The 26724-nt window shown below is 39.1% G+C and overlaps 1 protein-coding gene across 4 annotated transcripts in view; it reads right to left on the bottom strand.

Moving 5' to 3' along the window:
• The window catches only part of LOC112643346 (S-adenosyl-L-methionine-dependent tRNA 4-demethylwyosine synthase TYW1), a 246258-nt gene that overhangs the window by 204959 nt on the left and 14575 nt on the right, over positions 1-26724 (bottom strand). For all 4 annotated transcript variants that reach the window (XM_035718170.2, XM_035718172.2, XM_035718168.2 and 1 more), the window contains exons 7-9: positions 24644-24766; positions 9288-9405; positions 5113-5165 (exon numbers count right to left, since the gene is read on the bottom strand). In XM_035718170.2, coding sequence (XP_035574063.1) covers positions 5113-5165; positions 9288-9405; positions 24644-24766 — 294 coding nt within the window. The remainder of the gene's footprint in view (positions 1-5112; positions 5166-9287; positions 9406-24643; positions 24767-26724) is intronic.

Below are 26724 nucleotides of genomic sequence, written 5' to 3'. Positions count from 1 at the left end.
CTTCGGCTCAGGGCATGATCCTGGTAGAGGATTGAGTCCCACATCGGGCTCCCTGCATGGAGCCTGCTTCTCCCTCTGCCTGTGTCTCTCTGCCTTCTCTCTGTGTCTCTCATGAATAAATAAATTCTTTAAAAAAAAAAAAAAAAAAGTACGCTATCTCCAAACCCCTCCCAACTCCCAGGTATATAATCAGCCACCCCCACAGGCCCTGGGCAGCAGCTCTTCCTGCCCACAGGTTCTGTTCCAGGGCTTTAATAAAACCACCAATCTACACCAAAGACATCTCAAGAATTCTTTCTTGGTCATCGGCTCCAGACCTTACCTATATACCTATATTCCAAAACTTCATCAGGAGTGTGAACTGAGGGTAGAAACTTTTAAGAACAGGAATAAGGAACATAAGAAAGTCAAGCATGCCTGGAGATGAAAGTTGGTTTTATTTAGAATGGCCATTTGGTTATTTGAGCTAACCAAAACCACAATTAAGAATAACTCTTTGTAAAAAAAAAAAAAAAAAAAAAAGAATAACTCTTTGTGGGGAACACCTTCTGTGGGACAGGACAGGTTGGGAAAAGGCCTAGAAGATGGCAGTGGAGGGCCTAGAACACCAGGAGCCAAGTTACCGGAAGCCTGGCTCCTGGTGACACAGCTGCCACAGGAGAGTCAAACCACACACATGATAAAGAACCAGCATCCAGGGGATCGCTGGGTGGCTCAGCAGTTTAGCGCCTGCCTTTGGCCCAGGGCGTGATCCTGGAGACCAGGGATCAAGTCCCACATCGGGGTCCCTGCATGGAACCTGCTTCTCCCTCTCCCTGTGTCTCTGCCTCTCTCTCTGTCTCTCATGAATGAATGAATGAATGAATGAATGAATGAATAAATAAATAAATAAATAAATAAATAAATAAATAAATAAATCTATCTTTTTTTTTTTTTTTTTTTTTTAAAGGACAACCCCTAGTTGGGATGTGTTTTTTTTTTTTTTAATTTTTATTTATTTATGATAGTCACAGAGAGAGAGAGAGAGGCAGAGACACAGGCAGAGGGAGAAGCAGGCTCCATGCACCGGGAACCCGATGTGGGATTCGATCCCGGGTCTCCGGGATCGCGCCCTGGGCCAAAGGCAGGCGCCAAACCGCTGCGCCACCCAGGGATCCCTAAATCTATCTTTTAAAAAAAGAAGAACCAGCATCCAGAACACATAAACAACTCTTATAACTCACCAGTATAAAGTCAAATAACCCAATGTTAAAGGCCAAGGATCTGAATAGACATTTCTCCAAAGAAGATTCACAAATGGCCAGTAAGTACATGTAAACGGAGTCAACAATGTTTGTCATTAAGGGAAATGCAAATGTAAATCAAAATCACTATAAAATAACCATTTGACACCCACTAGGATGGCTATAAAAAAAAGATGGAAAACAACAAATGTTATTAGCAGGTTGTGAAGAAACTGGGACCCTGGTACACTGCAGGTAGGAACATAAAATATAATAGTACAGCCACTTTGGAAAACAGTTTTGCAATCCCTCAAATGATTTAAACATAGTTACCAGGACCCTCAAATTCCACTCATAGGTACATAACCAAAGCACATAAAAACATGTCCACATGAACATTTATACATATAATGATGTTCATAGAAGTATCATTCATAATATCCTGATGGACAAGAACAAAATAGAATATATCTACACGTAGAATGGGGAATATCTGGGATGCCTCAGTGGCTCAGCAGTTGAGTATCTGCCTTTGACTCAGGGCGCGATGCATGGGTCCAGAATCGAGTCTCACATCAGGCTCCCTGCATGGAACCTGCTTCTGCCTCTGCCTGTGTCTCTGCTTCTCTCTGTGTGTCTCTCATGAATAAATAAAATCTTTAAAAAAAAAAAAAAAAAGGGATATCTACACATATCTACACATAAAAAGGAATGTAATATTAACATATATCACACTGGATGTACCTTGAAAACATGCTAAATGAGAGAAGCTAGACACAAAAAGCCACATAATGCATGAACATCCCCGTTAGGGGAATTTATAGAGGTAGTAAGTAGATTAATGGTGGTTTATGGCAGGGAGAAGAAGGAAGAATGAAGATTCACTGTTAATGGGTACATGACTTCTTTCACGGGAACAAAAATATTATAAACTCAGACTGTGATAGTTTGCACAGCCCTATGAATATATTAAAACTCATTCAACTATACACTTTAAATGTGGGAGCTGTAGGATAGGTAAATTATATTTCAATAAAGCTATTTAAAAATACCATCTTGGCATGCGTGGGTGGTTCAGTCGGTGAAGCATCTGCCTTCAACTCAGGTCATGATCCGTGGCTCCTGGGATTGAGCCAGGGCATCAACCTCAGCAGGGAGCCTGCTTCTTCCTCTGCCTCTCCCCCAACTTGTGCTTTCTCTCTCTCTCTCAAATAAATAAAATAAAAATACCATCTTATTTGTACCCATGGGATTTTAATTTATGGAAGTGACGGAGTGGCAGCCAACCTGGAGAGGTCAATGCCAACAAAAGAAGAATATACTACCTACATTTCCCAAGACAAGGGGACACCCACACCACACAGGGTGACAGAGGAGCAGCAGGATTGTTCAGGAGGCAAAAAGAAGAGCAAGGGGAAAACCTAGGCCAGATATTTTATTGAAGTCTCTGCAGGAAAGGCAAGGCAAGACAGGGTAAACAATGGGATTGGCTTGTTTGAATAATTCAAACTATAGCACGTTCTTTTTTTTTTTTTTTTTTTTTTAATTTTTATTTATGATAGTCACAGAGAGAGAGAGAGAGAGGCAGAGACACAGGCAGAGGGAGAAGCAGGCTCCATGCCCTGGGAGCCCGACGTGGGATTCGATCCCGGGTCTCCAGGATCGCGCCCTGGGCCAAAGGCAGGCGCTAAACCGCTGCGCCACCCAGGGATCCCTATAGCACGTTCTTTAGTCGTCTGGTACCTGGCCCTGGGATAATGTAGAGCACGGAAAATATTGGCATGGTGTGTGAGTTAGATAAGGAGGTAACTGAAGGCTGCAGATTCAGGATTGGTTGATTAGTATATGAAAGGTATATTCTAGGCAAGCTGTTATCTTTAGGAATTAGCTAGCCCTGGGAGGGATGATTTCTTCTCAGGTCTGTAAGGCCCCCAAAAGCCAGAGCATCAAGAATACAGAAGATAAGAAAATATAGTTAATATAACTGGCCCTGTGATGAATGGATGCCAAATAGACAAATACAGAATCTAAGGAAACAAAACAAATATATACAACAGAAAATCACAGGCTGATTCTAAAATCTATATGGAAATGCAAAGGACCCAGAAAAGCGGAAACTATCTTGTAAATTTAAAAAACCAAGACAGAGGGCAGCCCCGGTGGCGCAGCGGTTTAGCGCTGCCTGTAGCCCGGGATGTGATCCTGGAGACCCAGAATCGAGTCCCGCGTCGGGCTTCCTGCATGGAGCCTGCTTCCCCCTCTGCCTGTGTCTCTGCCTCTGTCTTGCTCTCTCTGAATAAATAAATAAATAAATCTTAAAAAAAAAAAAAAAAAAAAAAAACAAGACAGAGAACTTATACTGCAAAACTTTAGACTTATTACAAAGCTACAGTTATCAAGACAATGTGATATTGGCATAAGGACAAATAGAACAGAATAAGGAGTCCTAAAACGGGCCTACTCATAGACAGATGACTGATATTTTACAAAGGCCTAAAGTAATTCAAAGATAAAAGAAAATTCTTTTCAACAAAAGGTGCTAAAAGACCTGAATATCCACATGGGGGACAAGGGAAGGAATGAATATTGACCTTTATCTCACACCATTCATAAAAATCAATTCAAGATGAAATCAAAGACCTAAACATAGTAGTTAAAACTATAAATGAAGCTTCCAGAAAAAAAAAAAAAAAAACACAGAGTATCTTTGTGACCTTCAAGTCGGCAAAGATCTCTTAATATAAATTAATTAATTAATTAAATAACACTAAACAAACCAAAAAAAAAAAAAAAACTAAAAAGAACAAAATGCACTAACCATTAAAAAGAAAAAGATAACTGGACTTCACTCAAATTTAAAACTTCAAAAGATACCATCAAGGAAATGAAAAAAGGAAGCCACACATTAGGAGAAAATATTCACAATGCATATTGGGCAAAAGACTCATTTCAACAAGATAGGAGGAACTCCTACAAATCAACAATATAAAGTCAAACAACCTAATTTGGGCAATATACATTTCACAAATAGAACCGCCAATGTGCACATGAAAAGACGTACCTCATCATCAGTAGTCATCAACAAAATTCAAGTTTAAACCACAATACCACATGGCACTCACTAGAACGGCTAAAATTAAAAAGACTTTCAATACCACAGGATGGTGAGACAATGTTCCAACAGGAACTTTCAAAAATTGTCAATCCAAGTATAAAATAGTGCAGCCACACTGAAAATAGATAGGGAGTTTCTTACAAGGGCAAAATATATACCTACCTAGCAATTCCCACTTCGGGATGTACCTAAACAAACTGAAGTATATGTTCATAACACAGTGTTGTATAAGAAGGTTCATGGAAGTTTTATTCGTAATAGCCAAAAACTAAAAGCAACCCACTGTCTATCAACAGATTAAAAACTGTGGTACGCTCACACTATTATATAGTACTCTGCAATAAAAATAAATAAATTACTGATACATACTACAACATGGACGAATCTCAGAAACATTATGCTGAGTTTAAGAATCCACTTGCAAAAAAATACACATTATGATTCCATTCATATGAAATTCTAGAACAGGCAAAACTAACCTAGTGATGGCAACTAGAACTGTTTCCTGGCTCTGAGGGAGAGGCTACTGGCTAGAAATGGACGCAAATGAACTTACCAGGATGAGGAAAATGGCCGACACATTTCTTAATTTGGGTGGTGGAGAAAAGGTTTTTATTACATCCATCAATATATGCTGAATTTGTTTAACAGATTCACTCAAAATCATTACATTACATGTAAATTGTACCTTTAAATGGTAAAATTCATTGGCTGCATATCACAGCCATACAAAAGTTGCATAAAACAGAAACAACATTTAAATAAAATAAATACCTTTGTCCATCTGCAAAGCTTCACCCCAGAGTGGCTCCCAATCAACTGATAACCTGAACAGAAAAACAAGGAACACAAAATTGAATTGATTCAAAACCTCATATAAAAGGTGATTTTAAAACTTTAACAAAATCATTTTTTTCCTTAAATAATGGCAGGCAACAACCCAGTGGCAGAAAACATTAAAAGTTTAATTCACCAGGATGATAAAACATCCTAAAATGTATATGCATCTAATGACACAGATTGAAAATATATAAAGAAACAATAGGCTAATCCAAAATTACAGAGTAAGATTTTAACATCTTTCAGTATCTAACAGATCCCACAAAAACTCAATAGAGCTCTAAAACCTATGCAACACAGGAAACATGATCAAGAACACACAGTGCTGCATTCAACAACTACAGAATGTACATGCTTTTGGAGGACCCAAGGAAACTTTGTAAAAATAAGCCAAATGCTGGGCCATAAAGCAAAAAAAAAAAAAAAAGCAAGTAACAATATACTTCAAATGAACAACTGGGGAACTCTTATCAGTAATCTCTGAAAAAAAGATGAAGAATCAGATAGGCAAAAGGGATTAAAATAAAGAAATACTGCCCCAAGAAGAGAAAAATAAAATTCTAGGAATCATAACCTCACATGAATTCTCAGCACCATTTCCACAACCTAGTATTCAAATTTGTGAGACAAAGAAGACATGAAAAGCATGGAAAAGCCATGCCAAAGGAATCACATTTCCTTTTTTAATAAACTAGTAGAGCAAACAAGTAGAACATTCTGATTTCAGAAAGCATTTAATAAAGTTTCTCACAAGGCTTCAACTAATAAGCCACAATTATGAGTCTCTTGTACAAAAAGACTCTTGACTTGCAGACAAATGAGGCAAATGGAGAAATACAGTCTGGATGATAGCTTAAGTGGATCGGTGGCTGGTTAAACATCCATATTCACAGTATGATAGTTTATGAAACAATGTCAATTTGGATTACAAGTCTCTAGTGGCAATATTATAGGGCTTTGTCTTTTATCCTCTTCCACGTTTATGTAAACATCTTGCATATAAATAAAGTACTGTCTATCTATTTGAAGATGGAACTAGTGTAACTGAATAACTAATCTCAGATGCAGAATAAGCATTTAAAAGAATCCCAAAGAAAATTCTAGTTCTCCTGGATTCCTACATTATATGTTGTTCATACCATTATCATAGAAATCACACTGTTTTATTGGTTCCTTATATCCTTCTCTTCCAACATATATAGGGTTTTACAAATTTTGCGTTTATGTAGGTATGAAGAAAACTGCAAAGTACAGGATGGATAGACCTGTGGCTGACCACAATGCCAAGATAAGCCAAAATATGCAGGTGCTAAAAATCACAGCACACAATTCTGTTCTAACCAAGATTAAGTAACAGAGGATTTACTCTCCCACCTGAAATGCCAAAAATGGGACAAAATACATGAACCAGTAGTTTCCAAGACATGAAACATCAGGCAACAAGGGACAGTAATCTCAGGGAAATGGGAAACACACAAGGTGAGCCCTACCATTACCAGAGCTTACTGCCTTAAAAGTTTCCAGGCCATGCAGCAGGAAGAGGCAATTCAAGCACAGTAGTATTCTCTCTGAGCTGAGGACATGGGAGCAAGAGTCCAAGGGAGCCCACATGGCTAGAGCTTGCAGAGAGTCAAACGCTACACAGAAATTAAACTCAAGAATCCGCAGAAGACTCCTAGAAATATCTAGTTGAGTACTGCTTAGTACATGCATATGTGAGAGAAAAACTCACCAAGAATGGGAAAGAACCATCTGAAAGGTCTAGAGGCACGCCTGGTGCTCACAGCCTGCTGGGAACTGTGCCTGTTCATACCAGTCAGAAGCTTAAGATTCACAAGGCACTGAGCAGAGTACACAGAAGTGTTTTGCCCCAAGAGTCAGAAATAATTAGCCATATACTGAATCAGCAGCTCTGGTCTCACTTAACAAGTCATAGAAGCCAGATTAAAAGGCTCAAACTGTTTCCAAGTAACTGCTCTTCATCCTAAAACAAAGCTTAAGAATGTTTATAGGAATACAAAAATATCTAGCACCCAGTAAGCTAAAATTAGATCTGGCATCCAATCACAGATTACCAAGCATGCAACATGATCAATGAGGAAATTACCCAGCAACCAAACTGATCCAGACATGATGTAGATGTTGGAAGTACATTACAACAGTTGTAATTTGTAGGCTCAAAAAGTCAAGTAGAGACATGGAGACTATAAAAAGACCCAAACTCATATTCTACAGATGAAAACTATAGATGTCTAAGCTGAAAAACACACTGGGTAGAATTAATAGAAGATCAGACATTAAAGAAGAAAAGATTACTAAATTATACCTGAAAACATAGCCACAAAAGCTGTGCAAAAATGAAAAGTAGAACAGAAAAAAAGAATTTTAAACAATGAAAAGAGCACCAGTGAGCTATAGGTCAGATTCATGTCACTGAAGTCTCCAAGGAAGAGGACAGAGAGGCAGTGACAGAAAAACATTTGAATAAATAATGGCCAAAATTTGTCCAAATTTGATTCGAACTATAAATCCACAAAACCAAGAAGCCAACAAATCTCAAGTCAAGCAACATGAAGAAAACTACATTGAAACACATTATAACTAACTTGCTCAAAATCAGTAATTAAGAGAAGATCTGAAAGGCAGCCAGGGGGTAAAAACATTACATTCAAAGGAACAAATGAAAGCTGAGAACACAAGCATCATCAGAAGCAATGGGGTCAAGTAGACAGTGGAACAACTGTAAAGTGCCAAAAGAAAAAAAAGTTGTCAACTGACAATTCCACATCCATCAAACAACATCCTTCAAAAATGAAGGCAAAATAAAGCCTTTTTCAGATACACAATAGCTGAAATAATTCACCAAAAACCCCACACTACACGAAATGCTAAACAAAGCCCTTCAGGCAGAAGGAAAAGCTTGCCAGAGAGAACACAGATCTATGCAAAGGAATAAAAAGCACCAAAAGTGCTAAGTCCATACGCAAAATCTTTACTAATCATTTAAATGTTTAAGAGATCATTGACTATTCAAACTAAAATAACAATGTAGTGTAGGTTTATAACATATGTAAAAGTAAAACATATAACCTTTGCTTAGAAGTTGGCAAGGGGAAAACAGATGTACTACTGAAGTTTCTTCTGTATACGAAGTGGTATAAGATCTCAAAGATACACTGTGATATGATTCAGAGATAGAGTGTAAAACCTCAAACCACGAAATAAGAACACAGTGGTATAACTAATAAGCCAATAAGGATGTAAAATTGAATCATAAACAATCTAAAGAAGGTAGAAAACAGGAATATAAGAAATCAAAGTACACAAGACGAGTAGAAAATAAGCAGCTAAATTAAAGGTTTAAACCTAGCAAAAAATCATTCTAAATGGTCTGAACATACTAAAAAGATTACACACACACACATATATATTATACACACACACACATGCATATATACATATGATCTGAATACTCCTGTCTGACTGATGCCTGATGGCTCCTTCAAGGAGATGCTGTATCATGTTTCTCTGCATTGCCAGAACTATCACATCAAAGGTTCTCAAGAAATACAGAATGACGGAGTGACGGCAAGAAGTTAATATACTGACTCCCAACTGACCAGTCTTTCTTCTACAGGAAATCAATATTAGTTATTTGTTCTCAAGTTATAGTCTCCTTAGTAAGCTATGCCCACAAAACCCCAGATACACTTCTACATAAAACATTTCTAATTGACCCAGCCTAGTATCAATGTAAGCTTTTCTCTGCTTTTAACAATTTCCCCTTCATGAACAATGATTTGTAAAGAAGCCTATGATGGCATTTTCCACTTGCATACCTGAAATGAACTGATGATAACATCCCAATAAACCAAGCAGAGGGGAAATGTGCTGGCCAGCAGCCAACACACAAGTGACCCACAGGAATAAGAGGGGCTCCTGCAACAGCAACAGAGTGACACAGCTGCTGGGTTAACCACAGGACAGCACAGTAAACACAGGAAACCTTCTTTCCTCTTTGCAATCCCTATTCTAGGCTTCCTCATTTAGGTATTCCATTAAAAGGCTTAAAGGGTAGTACTGTGATAGCACTTCTTGAGGATTTTCACCTTGTTTAGTGAGGGCTTCTCGGAGAGCAGGGGTTATCATAGTTCTTCTTTCACTGTCTTCATTCTTCACAGTGTTCCTGACCAAACTACTTTTCTCCTCCTGTTCCTCCTTTTCTCTCTGTATTAAAATTAAAAGAACAAAATTCAGAACTGGCAGTGAGCAATGAGCGTAACAGCACACCAACTACGAACACAGGGCATGGATGGGAGGGCTCACCACGCCACCCTGGCCAACAACCCAGTCTCCTCCAAAGTGATTACGTTCCCAGTCACACAATGATCGGAAGACCTGCCAGTCTTATTTTTCTTATCTCTTTCCAAAAACGTAACTACACAGTCAAACACATGCACCCACAAAACGTAAATCAACAATCCACTTATCTAGATGTCAATTATTTTTAGCAATCTGAGTACAGACAGCTGCCAAAATTCATCAAGTTATTTCTCTGAATTTCAATTTCCTCACCTGAAAAAAGAGGAAAGTAGCATCTGGGAGCAGGAAGATTAAGATTAAAAGATTAAAAGAAATAAATCACCAGGCACTATGCCTGATATAAAACTGAATTCAATAAAATGTAAGATTGCTGGTTATTATATCTGCAAACACCCAAAACAAGTCAAAATAGTGCTTGGAGCTGCTCAGACAACCATTTGACCAGAGACCAAATTACTCCTCCACCTGCCACCCCAATGGCTCCTTCTAGAAGATCTGGTGGGAAAAACATGTCTTCAGTGAAAAAAAGAAAATCTGAAGGATAGTATAACACTGACTGTGTTTCCTTTTGGCTTTGGCCCTAGAAAATTCAGCAGCACACGGATAACTCACATCATGCTTGTCTTGAATTCTCAGCAAGTGGCTTCATACTACATGATGACCTTCACCCTTTACACTCATTCCGTCCATTTATTTAAGATTGACTTATTTATTCATGAGAGATACAGAGAGAGAGGCAGAGACATAGGCAGAGGGAGAAGCAGGCTCCCTATAGGGAGCCTGATGTGGGACTTGATCCCAGGACCCCAGGATTGCACCCTGAGCTGAAGGTGGATGTTCAACCACTGAGCCACATTTCTTCCACTTTTTTAAATCTTACCATATATACGTTCTTTTTTTAAATTACCTCAATCTGCAAGGTGGTAGAATGCTAATCAATAATTCCAAGGCAATACACGTCTTTAGACATTTACACTTTAGAAGAGACACTAACCAGACCTTACTAAGAGCAATATAATTCAAGAATGCAATATAATTCTTAGAATTCTTACTAAGAATGCAATATAATTCACCTTGGCAGTGGCCCCACCACCAAGCCCATTTCTAATCCCCAGTCCCTAGTCAATCAGTAAGCAGACCTACAGTAAATCCTTTCTACCTAAAAGTGAAAACACCGGACAGATCACAGGATGCCTCAAATCTGCAGCCAACTAATACAGAAGGGAGAATGATCTGTGTTTGAAGCTGGACAAGTGACAGGGATTTACTGCATCATTCTGCCTGCTTTTGGGAATATTCAAAGTTCTCTATACAAAATAAATTTTAAAAAAATAAATTAAAAAAAAAAGAAATAGAAAAGTAAACCAATGAAATATGGAGTTAACTTCTCTACCTTCTCTGTGACTTTAAGGATTTGCTCCAAAATTGGAAGTCACTGAAAAAGTACTTTAGAGACTCACAGGTATCAAATGAGAAACAATAAACCCACAGTTAGTTCTATCTGTCCTAAAGTCAGCATACTTAATTACTAAATATAATCAAAATGCAAAGCTAATGAACAATTTTGCTTCTGGTAATACAATTCTCAGAACCAAAAATTGTATAAACAAACATCAATGATTTGTTCTCATCCATTATAAAAGTAATCAGTTTAATGCTGGGTATTTTATTAAAAACATTAAGTTTCAGCTATTCTTTTTTTAAGATTTTATTTATTTATTCATGAGAGACACAGAGAGAGGCAGAGACATTGGGAGAAAAAGGCTTCCGACTCAATCCCAGGCTACAACCTGAGCCAAAGGCAGACGCTCAACCATTGAACCATCCCGCCACCCAGCTACCCCTCAGTTACTCTTAAAATACCTAAAAACAGGGGCATCCAGGTGGCTTAGTTGGTAAAGCGTCCAACTCTTTGATTTCAGCTCAGGTCATGATCTCAGGGTCATGGGATCAAGTCCCACTCGGGCTCAGCGCTATGCAGTGAAGCCTGCTTGGGATTCTCTCTCCCTGTCCATTTGTCCCTACCCTCTCCACTCTCATCTCCCTCTTTCTCTCTCAAAAGAAAAAAAAAATTAAAATTAAAGAATCCTTTGGCTTCTTTTAAATCTATTTCAGACCTAAAACCAAAGACATGGGCTTAAAAAGGAAGTCTGTGATGGAGCAAGATGAATTGACCTTGACCGCATTTGTAGGTCTCTGAGGTAATTCCATAGCAAGTTACTAGAATTCTCCACTAATCACACAAGAATTGCCAGGAGGTGGCACTATCTGCTCTCAAAAACCTCTGTCACCACAAAACATCACCAGCTCATCTGCTTACCCTAAAGGCTACATAAATCCAAAACTGGACTCAGAGCTCCAGAGACACTCTCATGGTTATGAAAACAAATTCTGACCCTAGGAAATGAATACTCCTGAAAAGGATGATCGTGGAACACTGTCCATGTCCCATCACTAGAGAAGTGATCTATGATAAAATATGAGAGTAGCTACTCCATTTCAACCATTCAGATACAAAATTTATATGGGAAAACGATCAGAGGCCATGATGAAAAGTCTTGGGCATTCAGGACAAACATTTATCCTTGTCTCCACAGTGGTTTAGTCACCCACTTTCCATATGCAGCAGTTACTTCATTTCTGAGAAGAAAGGCAGTGGTTCCTAACGCTCCAAGGAAATTTAAAGCACCATTTAAATTCTAATTCTAACCTCCTGGGTACAGACACTATTCACTGTTTAACCCAGAATAAAATACTATATAACAAACAGATATATGTACAACTATTACACCACCTAAACATAAATCAATGAAAATTCCACATTTGGTCAACCTTGAATCCCCCCTTCCCCCATACGCCCCCGCTGGACAAAGAGCTTTAATTCCCACAGACTGGCTTCACTCCATCCACCATGCCCTGGTTTCTCCTAAGGAAAGGACAACTCCAAGAGCCAGACTAAACCATCTCCCTGTCTCCCAACTTGTAATTCCATCCCATCCCAACTCCCAAACCATCACACTGCCCTGAAAGAAAATACACGTCCTCTCCAAGCTGCTACTTCCGAACATGTAAAAAAAAAAAAAAAAGGAAATTGATTATAAATTAATGTCCTAGGCACTTAGGAAAATGACTATAAGTGAAAAGTCCTTTATAAACAAATAGGCCTATATTAATCTTACATAATCATGGGAGCAAAAAATGGTACCAATTTCCTTTTTAAAAAGATATCATGCAACATCACCTAATTCATCTTCATACCATCATCCCAGAAACCACAGTACCATTCCAATTAACACCTAGAAAATAAACAAGGCAAAAAAGTCATCCATTAAAGATTGTAAGGTAAAATTCCACCTGGCCAGGTAATTGCCAAACAAGTATATTGTCACAAATGAGCTCTTCATTACCAAAGCATACAGACATTCCTTCTGGGAAAAAGAATCCTTCTGATTATTTAAATCTATTTATTTTATTGATCCTTGTTTATCATCCAGTGATTCCATTCCTTATCAAGGCATGCAGAAAACAGTTGCCAGGTTCTCTAGAAAGGTCATCTTTCTATACAGCCAGCTTACCTAAACCTGGAAGCCTTGTTAGCACAAGGCAGGCATTCTGTAAATGTTTGGCCAAATAAATGAATGCCTCAAAACTTCCAGAAGGCTAATCCTGGCTCTAAAAAAGCAGAACTCACTTAGTTTGGTAACTGATTCTAGATCTGGCAACTTTCAATATTAAAAACTCTCCTTCAGGTATAAAAACTAAAAGTCCTGCTGCTGCAATTTAACACCGCTTCTGCAGATTCCTATTTCTTTAAGAAACGAACCCCCACGTACCACTTGCTTGTCACAGCTCAGTTTTTAAATGATGAGCTTTCAATGGGACTGAAAGTTTTTCTGTTTACTACTAGGCTTTAAGGATGCTTTCTGAACTTTCTGAAAAGCAGTTTCACCAGATGTGTCAAATGGTTTTCCTCTGACCCAGTGTTTCTATTTTGGGTAACCTGACTTAAGAAAATAATTCCAGGGGAGCCTGGGTGGCTTAGCAGTTGAGGGTCTGCCTTTGGCTCAGGGAGTGATCCCAGAGTCCTGGGATTGAGTCCAAATCGGGCCTCTTGCATGGAACCTGCTTCTCCCTCTGCCTAGGTCTCTGCCTCTCTCTCTGTTGTCTTTCATGAATAAATTATCAAGAAAGGAAAGGGGAAAGGAAAGGGGAAAGGAAAGGGGAAAGGAAAGGGGAAAGGAAAGGGGAAAGGAAAGGGGAAAGGAAAGGGGAAAGGAAAGGGGAAGGAAAAGGAAAGGAAAAGGAAAGGAAAAGGAAAAGGAAAAGGAAAAGGAAAAGGAAAAGGAAAGGAAAGGAAAGGAAAGGAAAGGAAAGGAAAGGAAAGGAAAGGAAAGGAAAGGAAAGGAAAGGATTGCAGACAGAACTCACTATAGGGATCCCTGGGTGGCGCAGCGGTTTGGCGCCTGCCTTTGGCCCAGGGCGCGATCCTGGAGACCCGGGATCGAATCCCACGTCAGGCTCCCGGTGCATGGAGCCTGCTTCTCCCTCTGTCTATGTCTCTGCCTCTCTCTCTCTGTGTGTGACTATCATAAATAAATAAAAATTAAAAAAAAAAAAAAAAAAAAAGAACTCACTATAATAATGCTCCTGACTACACAAGCCATGGGTAGGACAGGTTGGTTTAAAGGCAGTGTCTTGGGGTTGAAGGGATGTGTTACTTGTGTTCCTGGGTGAATTAAACAGCCAAAGCCTTAAAAATAATAATGAAAGAAGAACAGCTTCATGTTATTCCACTGCAGTGCTATGCAACTTTATAATCAGAACTGGACACACTGAGATCCCTTTGTAAATTGAAATGCTTCTCTGGTGAGTAATTACCAAGCATTCACCATTTATTTCCGAAACTAATGATACTGATATCACTGTTTGTCTGCTTAACCGGAACATGCTGTGGGGAGTATTTAACAACATTTATTTACTGCAGGAAAAAAAGGAACATTCTGCTCTACAATTATAAATCAAAACCATGAGAAAAACAAAAAATACACAACCTAAGAACTGTGAGGCTCTTGCTGACTCCCTGTGCCTATCCAATCTCTTCAGATTCTCTCCTAGAAACCATTTCCCCTGGGGGGAGGGGTAAAACAAAGAGATGGAGCTGAGGCTTGACCCCACCCCTACCAGCTGGCCAGATAACCAACTTTGGACAAATTGTTTAACTTCTCTAAACCTGCTTCCTACCCTGTAAATGGTAAAATGGAGACAATAGTAGTATGGATATCAGGATCAATATGAGGATTGAATGAGATAATTCAATGTGTACTCTGATTTCTCCTAATACCCTGAAGTTATACAGGAATTACCCTCTTTCCCCACATCCTTAATCCATCCATCTTATTCAATCAAACCACATTGCTTCCCAATGCCTATGGTGAAAACTCACATCCCCGCAACAGAGAATAAAAAGGCCTCCAGTATCTTGCCCCTGCCTTCCTTCTCTATTTCACTCCACACTTCCCCACTCCTGCTTGAAGCTCTAGATAGGCCAAACAGTTCAGAGCTCCCCAAAACACCATGTCCCCTAGCATGCCACCCCTCCACTTCCACATCTGTCTTCCTAGCTTTCCAACGTTTCACATGTTAGCTCTCTCATTCTTGGACATCACTTCCACCCCTCAAAATCTCTTTAATCCCAGAATTACTGCCCTGGATCTTGCTACAGAGGAAGGGAGGCACACCACAGGGGTATACTAGTTGGACCAAACCCATCCCACTTGAAAATAATTTCTCATATGGTAACAGTTCACAGATATCAAGTACATACATGCCAGGGAATAAAATAGTGTGTAGGTGAATGAACTTCATCTTCATAACAACTTTAGAAGCATTACTTTTATTATCTCCCACTTTAGAGATGAGAAAACAAAAGGACAGAGAGTAAAGTAACTTGCCCACAGACACAGAGGCAGAGACCGTTTGACTCCATGAAAATCAGTGAGCATTACTCTAAAAGAAGTCATGTAATAGGAGTACTTTGGCCCAATACTCCTAAGTACTAGCACATCCTCTATAGTAAAAACTCAGGCAATTTAGTGCAGCACCTGACAAAAATCAGGCAGAACTAGTAACTCAGGAATATGTATGAATGGACCCTAAGGAAAATGCCAAAAAATATGTGAAAAAGAAAAGCCAGGCAGTAGTAACATCCACTGAGTTTAGTAATTTATGTCCAATATAAAATGAAAATATAAGACATATTCCAAAATCCTGCCATAAGTTAAAGAAAAAAACTGATGGCTCATTTTCGTGTCATACTGAAGTTGGAAAAATATTTATTTTTGCTCCAAATCTAATGATTTCATGAGAAACTTTTTGTGAGAATCTAAAATATCATAAATCAACTCCTTAAAGTTCATAAAATCCAAAATCATTTCATTTCAAAAAATTATTTACAGAGATGTCCAAAATGTTTGTTCTCTCCAGTGTTGTCTAGTGGACAGAAAATGAAAAGCACAGAAAAAGCTAACCCACATTATTCCAAACTCTTACTATATACTTGGAACTTGCTAAAAATTAGATCTTAAGTGTTCTCAACACACACACGAACACACACACAAGGTAACTACATGAGGTGATGAATTTGTTAACTTGATTGTGTTAATCATTTTACAATGTCACATATCATTACATCATAAACCTTAAAAATCAGTGTATAAATACATACAATTTTTATTTGTCAATCATAACTCAATAAAGCTGGAGAAAAAATTATTCCCAACTCTTCACTCACAACAAATAAAGTTTTAAATACCTTCTCTAAATCTTATGGAAAAATCTAGAAATCTATCTAAATCAGGTATCTAATGAACTGAAATCTATCCTGTTTTAAGACAGTTTTGCCCCTGAAAAATTACTCAGATTCTTCATTAAAAGTCATAAGATTACACATATGCTTTGACCCAGTGTATCAATGTGAGGAAAATACAACCTAAGAAATATTCATACATTTTTAAAAATAAAAAAGGTCTCAGACCAGTGCCAATTCTAACAGCAGAAAACCTGCAACAGGGGCAGCCAGGGTGGGTCAGAGGTTTAGCGCCGCCTTCAGCCCAGGGCGTGATCCTGGAGACTTGGGATCGAGCCCCACATCAGGCTCCCTGCATGGAGCTTGCTTCTCCCTCTGCCTGTGTCTCTGCCTGTCTCTGTCTCTCATGAATAAATAAATAAAATCTTAAAAAAAAAAGAAAAAGAAAACCTGAAATAGACTGGCTGGCCAGCTGTAGTAAAGTGTATAAACAAGTTTAAAATGTCTAAGCAAATCTCTCATTTTGACGAGTGTCAGGCTGAGATCATTGACGCATCCTCAAGTACGTGTTCTCATCTGACTCACACCTGTGAAGAAGGCAGAGGGCACAGCCCTTGTTCTCAGACAAGGGGATTAAAGCTGGGGAGGGTTAATCTGTGCCTCAGATCACTGAGTTACACACTGCTGGGCCAAGCCCTGAACCCACATTCCACATACTTGTCATTCTTAATAGCTCCTCTGCCAGGGCTTCTGAAATACAAAGCTAGGGATCCCTGGGTGGCGCAGCGGTTTGGCGCCTGCCTTTGGCCCAGGGCGCGATCCTGGAGACCCGGGATCAAATCCCACGTCAGGCTCCCGGTGCATGGAGCCTGCTTCTCCCTCTGCCTGTGTCTCTGCCTCTCTCTCTCTCTCTCTCTCTGTGTGACTATCATAAATAAATGAAAAAAAAAAAAAAAAAATGAAATACAAAGCTACTAAAAATGACAGAAACTATACATGCAAGTATTCGGAAATAAGTAACAAAAATGCTGCAACAGGAAAGACAGCAATTTTAAATCGGGAAAATAATTTTGGATATTATAAATGCTTAGAGTTTTACACTCAACCAAGAATTTTTTTGGTTATGAGCTTTACAAAAGCAGCCAAACCACGTAATATAAAAATGGATACAGTGCCCTTGCCTGAAGGGAGGTCTGGCCTTTGTCCCCAGTTTTTGGAAAGTAACGTCTAAACCCTTGGAATTTCCTGAGTGACAGCAGTGTCTGTTATTCACGGTGGACTCTTTAGACCACACTAGACTGGAAGGTGCTGGAGACCAAGTTCAATCACGCAGATAGATAGATAGATAGATAGATAGATAGATAGATAGATAGATAAAAATAAATAAATAAATAAATAAATGAATGAATGAATGAATGAAATCACACAGGCAGTCATCAGTCATGGTTAAATAATGAAGCCCCAGTATAAACTGGACACTGAACCTCAGGTAAGCCTCCCAGGTTAGCAATATCCATGTCTACTGTCACATATCAATGCTGAGAGGGCGACACATTCTGCAAATGAATGAAGGCCTCCTAGACTCTGTTCTATGCATCTCTTCCTTTGGCGATTTTCTGTACCCCTTCCCAGCAACAAAAACTAGGAGGATAACAGCTTTCAGGGAGTTCTAGAACTCCCTGAACTCAAAGTTCTATGAGTCTTTCTAGTAAATTATCAAAGCTGAGGGTGGTTTTCAGAAGCCCTCTCACCCAAAACTTGCAATGGGTGGCAATCATGGGGACTATGCCCTCAGACCTTGTAATTTATCTACTACCAGGTAGACAGAAAGAGATGGTTCAAAGGAAAGAAAATGTGTTCAATCTGACTCAAAATGAAACAAATACAAATTAAAATCAGGTTATTATTTTTCACTTTTCAGGCTGGCAAGACTTCAAAGACTGATAACACCAGGTGGGTCAGCAAAGATAAAGAGAAATCTCATCTCTCAATAGATAACAACAGATAAAAATGACTTCAATTTTTTATACGGCAATTTGGAAATATCTATTAAAACTATAAAATCCCCTTTGATACAGAAATTTCCATGTTATGAACTTAATTCTTGAGATAAATTTATACCAGTAGCAAAAAAATATAAGAACAAGGGTATTAAAACACCTAAATATTAATCAACAGAAGCCAACCACATCATAAGACATAGTCCTAGTCCACTACATAAACACTAGAATGGAGTGGGTAGATCTGTATGACAGCACTGGAAAGCTGTCATACTAGATGGAAAAAAAGCAGTCTGTAGACTTGGGAATACAAAAAGATCCATCTGTGTAGCCAGAAAAATAAAGTTAGACCAAAGTGCAGGTGTGTTCGTAAAGGTAGTAAAAACACTTGGGAGAATATTTCCAAACTATAAACTGTGGTTTCCTATGAAAAGGAGAATTAGAAGAACAGAGACAGGGAGCTATATTCTTTGGAATTTTTTAAACAGATGTAAGCAGGGCATTAAATTAAATGCAATTCCACAAGGAGGGTCAGATCAAATTATGTATTTTTTTTTTCCAAATTATGTATTTTCAAAGGGAGTATTTAAGAACTAGCAACTTCAGATGGAGTAACTGGGTGATGGGCATTAAGGAGGGCACTTGATGTAATGGGCACTGGGTGTTTAGGCAACCAATGAATCACTAAATTCTACCCCTGAAATTAATAATACACTATACATTAACTAAATTGAATTTAAATAAGAAGAAAAAAAATTAATGCCTCCCTCACATCAGGGATGTCAAAGGGTAGAACACATGCAGATAAGGACAGAGGATTTTTGAAAATTTCTTTGGAGAATGTTGGTAAAGTATTTTGAGATTTCCCTTTGCCTCAAATGGAGAGAGCCTAGAGGGTAGGTGCCTTCCTCTCACCTCAAGCAGCAGGAAAGAGGCACCAACAAGGAAGCTGCTGGGCAGCATCCCGATGCTCAGAGGGCATCAATGCTCAATGTAGAAGTCCTGCCCAGGAAACCCAGACCAGTTTCTTTAGTAAGTGAGCACTTGTTCTGGGCAGGAATCAGCTTGACCTCCCAGAATAAAGAATTTGGAAGTGTTCCTGTGGGAGCACACAGGGGTGCAGGTGGGGGAGATCTTAGATGCAGACCAACTGGGAACTAGAGAGAACAAATGGTAAACCTCAAAGAGAGGAAGGCAGAGTCACAGGGCTCTGAGGAAGGAGTAAGCCTTCCTTCCTCAGCAGCTCACTTTTCAGAGTACACATGCTCAATGCAAGGAATCTAGTCAGGAGACGCCATGGACAATGTCTCCAAAGAAGCGAAGACAGTACTGCCTGGAAGAAGAGTCAACTTGAAACACCTGACAAAGGATGAGAGCACAGAGCCTCTGATGACAGTACCACATAAGAACTTTCTACTTCTCTCTTTCCTGCCTCCCCATCCATTCCCCAGACCCTAAGCAGATCCAAAACAGCAGCTGGCAAATAGTTCAGAAAGTAAACAAGGCAGGAGGAGTTTCACCCTTCAGTTAAATTAGAAACTTTGGGTTTCTTTAGTAATGCTTAGTACATATTATATAGGATTGGGCATTCTACTGCCGAATTACTACTTTGTGTCTTAAGTGCCTGTAACCAAATATGACCAGACGAGTCACGGAATCTGCCAGTTTTCTCTTCAGTACAGGCTGAAGGGGACAGTAAAATTCAAAGTAAAGCAGCCTTTATGATAACTTCCCAAAAGTAATTCTTGTTTGTAACACCTTAGGCTATACCCAATTTACTAGTTTTAAAAGATTTTTCTGGGAAAAAAAAAGCTTTTTCTCTAAGTTGGGATTTTGTTGTTGTTGTTTTAAGAGAGGGAGAGAAGAGGGAGGCAGAGGAGGAGGGAAAGACAGAATCTCAAGCAGCTCCATGCCCAGCGAGGAGCCCACTGAGACCCTGTGACCATGACCTGAGCAGAAATCAAGAGTCGGACACTTAACCGAACCATCTAGGTGTCCCCTTTCTTTATGTTTTTAAACGAGGTTGTAAAGACTACCTGAGAATATGACAAATATTTTTAGGGGCACCTGGGTGGCTCAGTCAGTTAAGCATCTGCCTTCCACTCAGGTCATGATCCAGGGAGCCTACTTCTCCCTCGACTTCTGCCACTCCCCGTTTGTTCTCTCACTCTCTGGTCTTGGTTGGTCTTAGTATGGGTGAGAATCACCTCATCACTCCATTTGTAAAGGTATATTTGATCCTTTGTAATTAGCAAAACATCTGAAACGGTATTTTCCTCCACTGATTTACTTATTTTTGGCACATCTAAGTGGATTAGTTTCTGGGATGATATTTTGAGACTGTGTGAATATGTGTTCCCTAAGGGCATTTCACCCAATCCTTGCTTAAATCAATTATCACACTGAGGATTGAAAACAAGTGAATTTCTAATCTATCATGCCTTCTATATTTATTACCTGAAAACCTTCACTAAAGACTTTCTCCTGTGCTTCCTCATTGTTGAGTAGCACAAGGCCTGGTGAGTAGCACAACTGATTGATGCAATACAATCCATTATGCTCATTATATAATCATCATGTTCATTTTTGATGCTTAGATTGTCCCAAATTTAGCCTGTGGGAAACTCTTCAAGCTGGTTCTGGTGTCCTTTTGACATGTCCATTAGTCACTAAGGATCTACTTGCCCAACAAGATGTCCCAGGCCCATCTGTTAATCTTCCTTCCTCCCTGGGAGCAGTCATTTCTCCAAGAAGTCCTGTTCCTTTAAGTGAAGAATAATATTTAGAAAACAAGATCTGAGTGCTCACCACCTTTGTCTCTAGGCCTGTGGAATAACAAAGAATACATCTGTTCTTTGTCCCCAGTTCCTGGCAGGGAGCTTCAAAACCCCTTGGCATTTTCTAAGTGCCAGAAGGGTCATTGTTATGCAAATGAAGGGGCTACGTACGTTCAGGATGGGGGCTGGTCATCATCAGAAAAACCAACCACTCAATCCAACTTTGGGCCAGCTGGATCTCCAGGGAAAGAAACAGGGAGGAAGGTCAGCTGGAGAATGAGTTCAATCACATAGCCAATGGTCTAATCAGTCTGGCCCATGCAATGGAATTCCAATAAAAATTCTGGATGTTAAAGCTCAGTATAGCTCCCTAGTTAGTACATGGTGGGAAGGGATGATGCGCCTGGATTTCACACAGAGAGGGCACAGAAACTCTTGAGTCTCTTCCCCACCCCTCTATTCTGAGACCTTGCCCTGTGTCTTTGCCACTTGGTTATTTCTAATTTGCATCTTTCAAAATTCTCATTGTGAGTATAGTGCTTTCAGTGAGTTCTCGATATTCTAGCAAATTACTGAAACACAGGATCATGAGACCTCCAAATTTATAACCAACTGATCAGAAGTGCAGGTGACCCCCCAACTTAGAGCTGCCATCTGAAGTGGAGGCAGTGTTGTGCAAGACTATAAACCAAGCCTGCACAGTCTGAGGCTAACTCTAGGTAGTCAACTAGTGTCAAAGCTGAACAGCAGGTCACCTGAACTGAACTGGGTGTTAGCTGGTGTCAGAACACGGAAGGTTCTGCTTTTAATGCAGTTGGTTAAGCATCCGACCCTTGGTTTCCACTCAGGTCATGATCTCATCGTCATGAGATCGAGTGAGCCCCATGTCAGGCTCCACGCCCACCTCAGGGTCTGCTTGAGATTCTCCCTCTCTGCCCCTCTTGCTCTAGCTCTCTCTCTAAAATAAGTAAATAAATCTTAAGGAAATAAAAAAAAATAATATGAAAGGTTCTTTCTGTAAACACGGCTACAAAATACTATTTATACACACATAGACAAATTATAAATTTGCAAATACGCCATGACAATAAACACATGCAAAAAAAATCTTACATTCAGATCAACCCCCAAATCAAATCCAACACCACATGAAAATCACACTAATAGACATGAATCCACCTCATTTCTTTTTAATGTAGGCTCCATGCCCAGTGTGGAGCACTTGAACTCACAATCAAGAGTTGGATGCTCAACCGACTAGGCTACCCAGGCACCCTCACCTTATTATTTTTCACAGCTGCATAACAATATCTATATAGTGTGGATATATCCTGCTTTTTTCAACCAATATCTGGCAGTTGTTTGCTATATATGCTTGTAGCAGCATAATCTTGTGTGTTTGCCACTTTGTAAACATTTATCTTCAAGGCAAATTCACACAACTAGGCCTGCTGGATCATGGGTAAACGTGTATGGATTGTGTAGACTGCCAAAAGCCCTTCTATATAGGATGTATCATTCTGGACTTTCATTAGGAAGGTGTGAGTACCTGTTTTCCCAGAGCCTCATTAGCTACATGTGCTGTCCAATTTTTAAACTTCTGCTATTTTGGTAGGTAAGAAATATACATTGGTATAGTTTTAATGTGCATGTCCTTCATTGAGTGAATTTGAGCAAGTTTTCATATGCTTAAAGTCTACCTGTAGAGCTTTTTTAGACTTGTCTATTTAGGTGTTTTGGCCAATTTTTTCACTACAAGTCTTTTTTCTTTCAACTTTTAAGAGGACTTTGTACAATAGAAAAATTAACCCTTCTTTATTATATAAGGGACAAATATTTTCCCCTTTTTATGTCTTTTGATATGTCTATAACCATGCAAATCTTTTTTAAAAACTATTGGTAAATTTCATCTTTTACTGTTTCTAGATTTTAAATCATATACAAAACCTTTCTCCAAGCTATAAAATAATGCATCTATTATTTATATTTTTCTTCAACATCAAGATCTCTGACCCAATTGGAGTTTATTCTGACATACGTAAGAGGCACAGAGCCAATTTTAAGTTTCCACAGAGAGCTATCTGGTTGCCAACATCATCTATCTTAAAAGTATATTGTTCCCCCAGGGAAAAGAAATGCCATCTTTATCGTATGTGAAATTCCCATATATTCTTAGGGCTGTTTCTGAAATTCTATTCTGTTGCATCAATCGGTCTCAACAAGAACCAAAAGAGTTTTAATTACAGATGCCTTGTAGTAAGTCTTAATATCTGGTAGAGCTAGTCTTTCTCATTACTATACCAAGGCTTTCCTAACTATTCTTACATGTTTGTTTTTCCATATGAATCAACCAGCTAACTCCAGGCAAAAAAAAGTTATTAAAAATTTTAATGCTTTCTAAAATGTTAGGTATCCCTGGGTGGCTCAGCGGTTTACCGCCTGCCTTCGGCCCAGGGCATAATCCTGGAGTCCCGGGATCGATTCCTGCATCAGAATCCCTTCATGGAGCCTGCTTCTCCCTCTGCCTCCTGTGTCTCTCATGAATAAATAAATAAAATCTTTTAAAAAAAATTTTTAATGGGATTTTCATCTCTTTTATTTCTGGATAAAAGAAAATTGACATCTTTAGAACACTGAGTCACCATATCTAAAAAACAGAGGTAAATCTGTTCAAGGCATTTTTATATCTTTCAGGAATGTTTTCAGTTTTCATTATATCTCTTTTTAAATTTATTTCTCTGTACTTATTTATCTTTTATACACAGCTGTATAGGGGTCTTCTATTATGACTTCTAACTGGTTGTTTGGAAGGCTACTGGCTTCTTTGCCTTATTATATCCTGCTATTCTTTCATTTGAGTGTGTTAATTTTATCATTGATTTTCTTGTATTTTTCCATAGTTTTACTTCTTTCATTTCTAAAACTTATGCACTTGATACATTTTTAGTAGGATATTGTCATTTCCCAAAACTCACATGTAAATTGAGTCTATTTACTTTTATGCTATTGTGTATATCATACTATTTCAATTTCAGATCATTGGAATCTGTGTAAAATCATACTGCACTGTACATTCTCACACCCATCTCATTAACTGCAACAATGACAACCCAGACTAATGCTTCCTAGGTTCCTAGGGTCTCCACCTACATCAATCTCAACACCTACAAACCAAGGTGCTATCCCTAAGCCCAACTCCACTCAGCCTACAGAACAGGGAAGCACCTATAAGAGAGTTCCACTTGGAATCTCCACTCACTCAATCTCTTCATGCCATTCATCCTATCTTTGCAACCATAACACTGAATGAAGCCCCTCCACCTTTTCCTCAATCCCTGCCCTCAAATCTGCCTATCCTACTACAAGCTCACTTTCACAGGGCTTAGAGGGAAGATTTTCACAAAACTCACGTAAATATGGCAAAGAAGTATAACACTCTCAAGAGGGAGGCAAAGAAAGAAGACTGCCTAATGAGCTCAGATGGACCACACACTGATACAGAATGCTAGATGTTAGCTAACTGCAGGAACCAAGTTCACTGTTTCCCAGGATTGTAGTACCTTTTCTTTCTTCACACAATTCATAATCTTGCCAAGGTCCTCAACATCAACGACAGAATTTAAATTCTGATGGTCTTCAGTACCAGATTCTTCCTCACTGGTGCTCTCAGAGGGCTCTTCCTCCTGGAATATCAATGTTTTGGAAATACATTATTCAAAGTAGCAAACCCCTCAAATTATGAGTTCACTGGATAGATCTGAGATATTTTAGGGCAGAGGCCAACAAACTATGGCTCACAAGCCACATGCTGCCAGCCTCAAGCAGGCAACCATCACTTGCACATCACCTATAGCTACTTTCTTGATACAGTGGCAGAACTGATAGTTCCAACAAAAACCGTATGACCCACAAAGAAGGAAATATGTACCAGTAGGCCCTTTACAAAAAAAGTTTCTTCACCAGTTTGGGACACAGAACCAATCAGGCTTAGTGAGGAACTAAATGCAGGAATGAAAAAAGGAAGAAATTAAGCATGGCTCTCAAGTTTCTTTTGTATGTACTTGAGATGGTGGTGCTGTTTACGGAGATGAGAAACAGACCGGGAAGGTGGAAATGAAAAGCTCCATTTGGAATTTATAAAGTATGAGATGCCACATACATCTAAGCCGAGATTTTAAAGAAGATGCACAAAAGAGAGCAAAATTCCGGGTAAACCTCAGAGGTGGAAATAGAAACACAGGAATACTAGCATATAGACAGAACTCAAAGCCATGTAACTAAGTTAAGTATTAACAAAGAAAAGAACCTAGCACCAAGCCCTGAATCATTCCACCATGCAGAGGTTAGATAAAGGAAGATGGTCCCAAGCGAAAAAGGAAGAAAACCATGAAAATGGTATCACAAAAACCAAGAAATGAGAGTGATTCAAAGAAGGAATCAGTGGTATCGAATACCGTTGAGAGGTCAAGTAAAATGAAGACAGAGGAATATCCATGAGGCGTGAAAACATGATGTCTTGGGACCTAGGCAAGAGCAGCTGCTGTGGGAAAGTCAACGAGAGTGGGTGAGCATGACATGGGACTTCTCCCAGCTGCAGAGTGGAGAGAACACCCCTCCTAATGGAAAATAACACTGAATAACAGAATATTTTAATACCATAATTTTTAAATGTATCACTAAGCTGGCAAACATGACAAATTCAAAGAGGACAAATATGAACTAAAAACGGAATCCTAGGGAAAAAAAAGAAAATGGAATCCTAAGAGGTAAGTGAGAGATGGAGCTGAGAGCATCTGCTGAACTCTAGAGAACTTAACTGACAGCTGGACAGGAACAGAGAAAAATGGGCAAAGGCAAGGATACAATACCAGGAGAAGAGACCAACAGAAGACCAAAGTCAAGGCCGGGACCCCACGAGGCTGCATTTCTCATGTACAGGTAAACTAGAAATAAATGTTCTGAGAAAGAAGAAAGCAGAAAAGACAGAGAATCTGGGGAAGAAAAGAGAGTAAAGAATAGACAGTTATAGGGATTTTATTAAAAGGTTCTAAAGTCTCTGTGAAGGGTAAAGGAGGAGGATTTGATCCTAAAAATTCAGAACCAAATTAAATCGAAGTTACCAAAAGCAATATTCATTCCAGCTAGAAGACAGTGAGTGGATCAATGTCTTTTCTGGGGGAAAAAAAAATTTGCTCCCAGCTAGAACTCTAATCAGCAAAGCATCTATGAAAAAAGGCAAGATAAAAACAGGCAGGTATAAAATTCTGAAAACTTACTTCCAAAACAACCCTTCTCAGAAACCTATTGGAGAATATGCTCCAAAAACAAGAGTAAACCAAGAAATAAGAAGATGGAAGATACCAGAATAAGGGAATCTAACCCAGGAAGCCAAAGGAAGGTTGTGTGTCATGGTGGACAGAAGACAGAGGCCTTCACCCACCCCAAGGTTTGGAGAGCAGCCAGGCCAAGGTGGAGGAAAGAGGACTCATGAGAAGCCTCCAGGAAAGCAATAAAAACAACAGAATACTGAAAAATAATTTTAAGTTCCATCAGAATTTTTTCTAATGAATTAGTGATGATTATAGAGAAATCAAAGCAGATATAGCCACTACATAAGGGAAATAAATGTTAGGGAAGGAAC

This window comes from Canis lupus, chromosome 6, assembly GCF_003254725.2.
Source record: "Canis lupus dingo isolate Sandy chromosome 6, ASM325472v2, whole genome shotgun sequence".
In the NCBI taxonomy this organism is placed as follows: domain Eukaryota; kingdom Metazoa; phylum Chordata; class Mammalia; order Carnivora; family Canidae; genus Canis; species Canis lupus.
The sequence above is the reverse complement of the archived record's forward strand: the minus strand, read 5'-3'. Positions and strand labels throughout refer to the sequence as shown.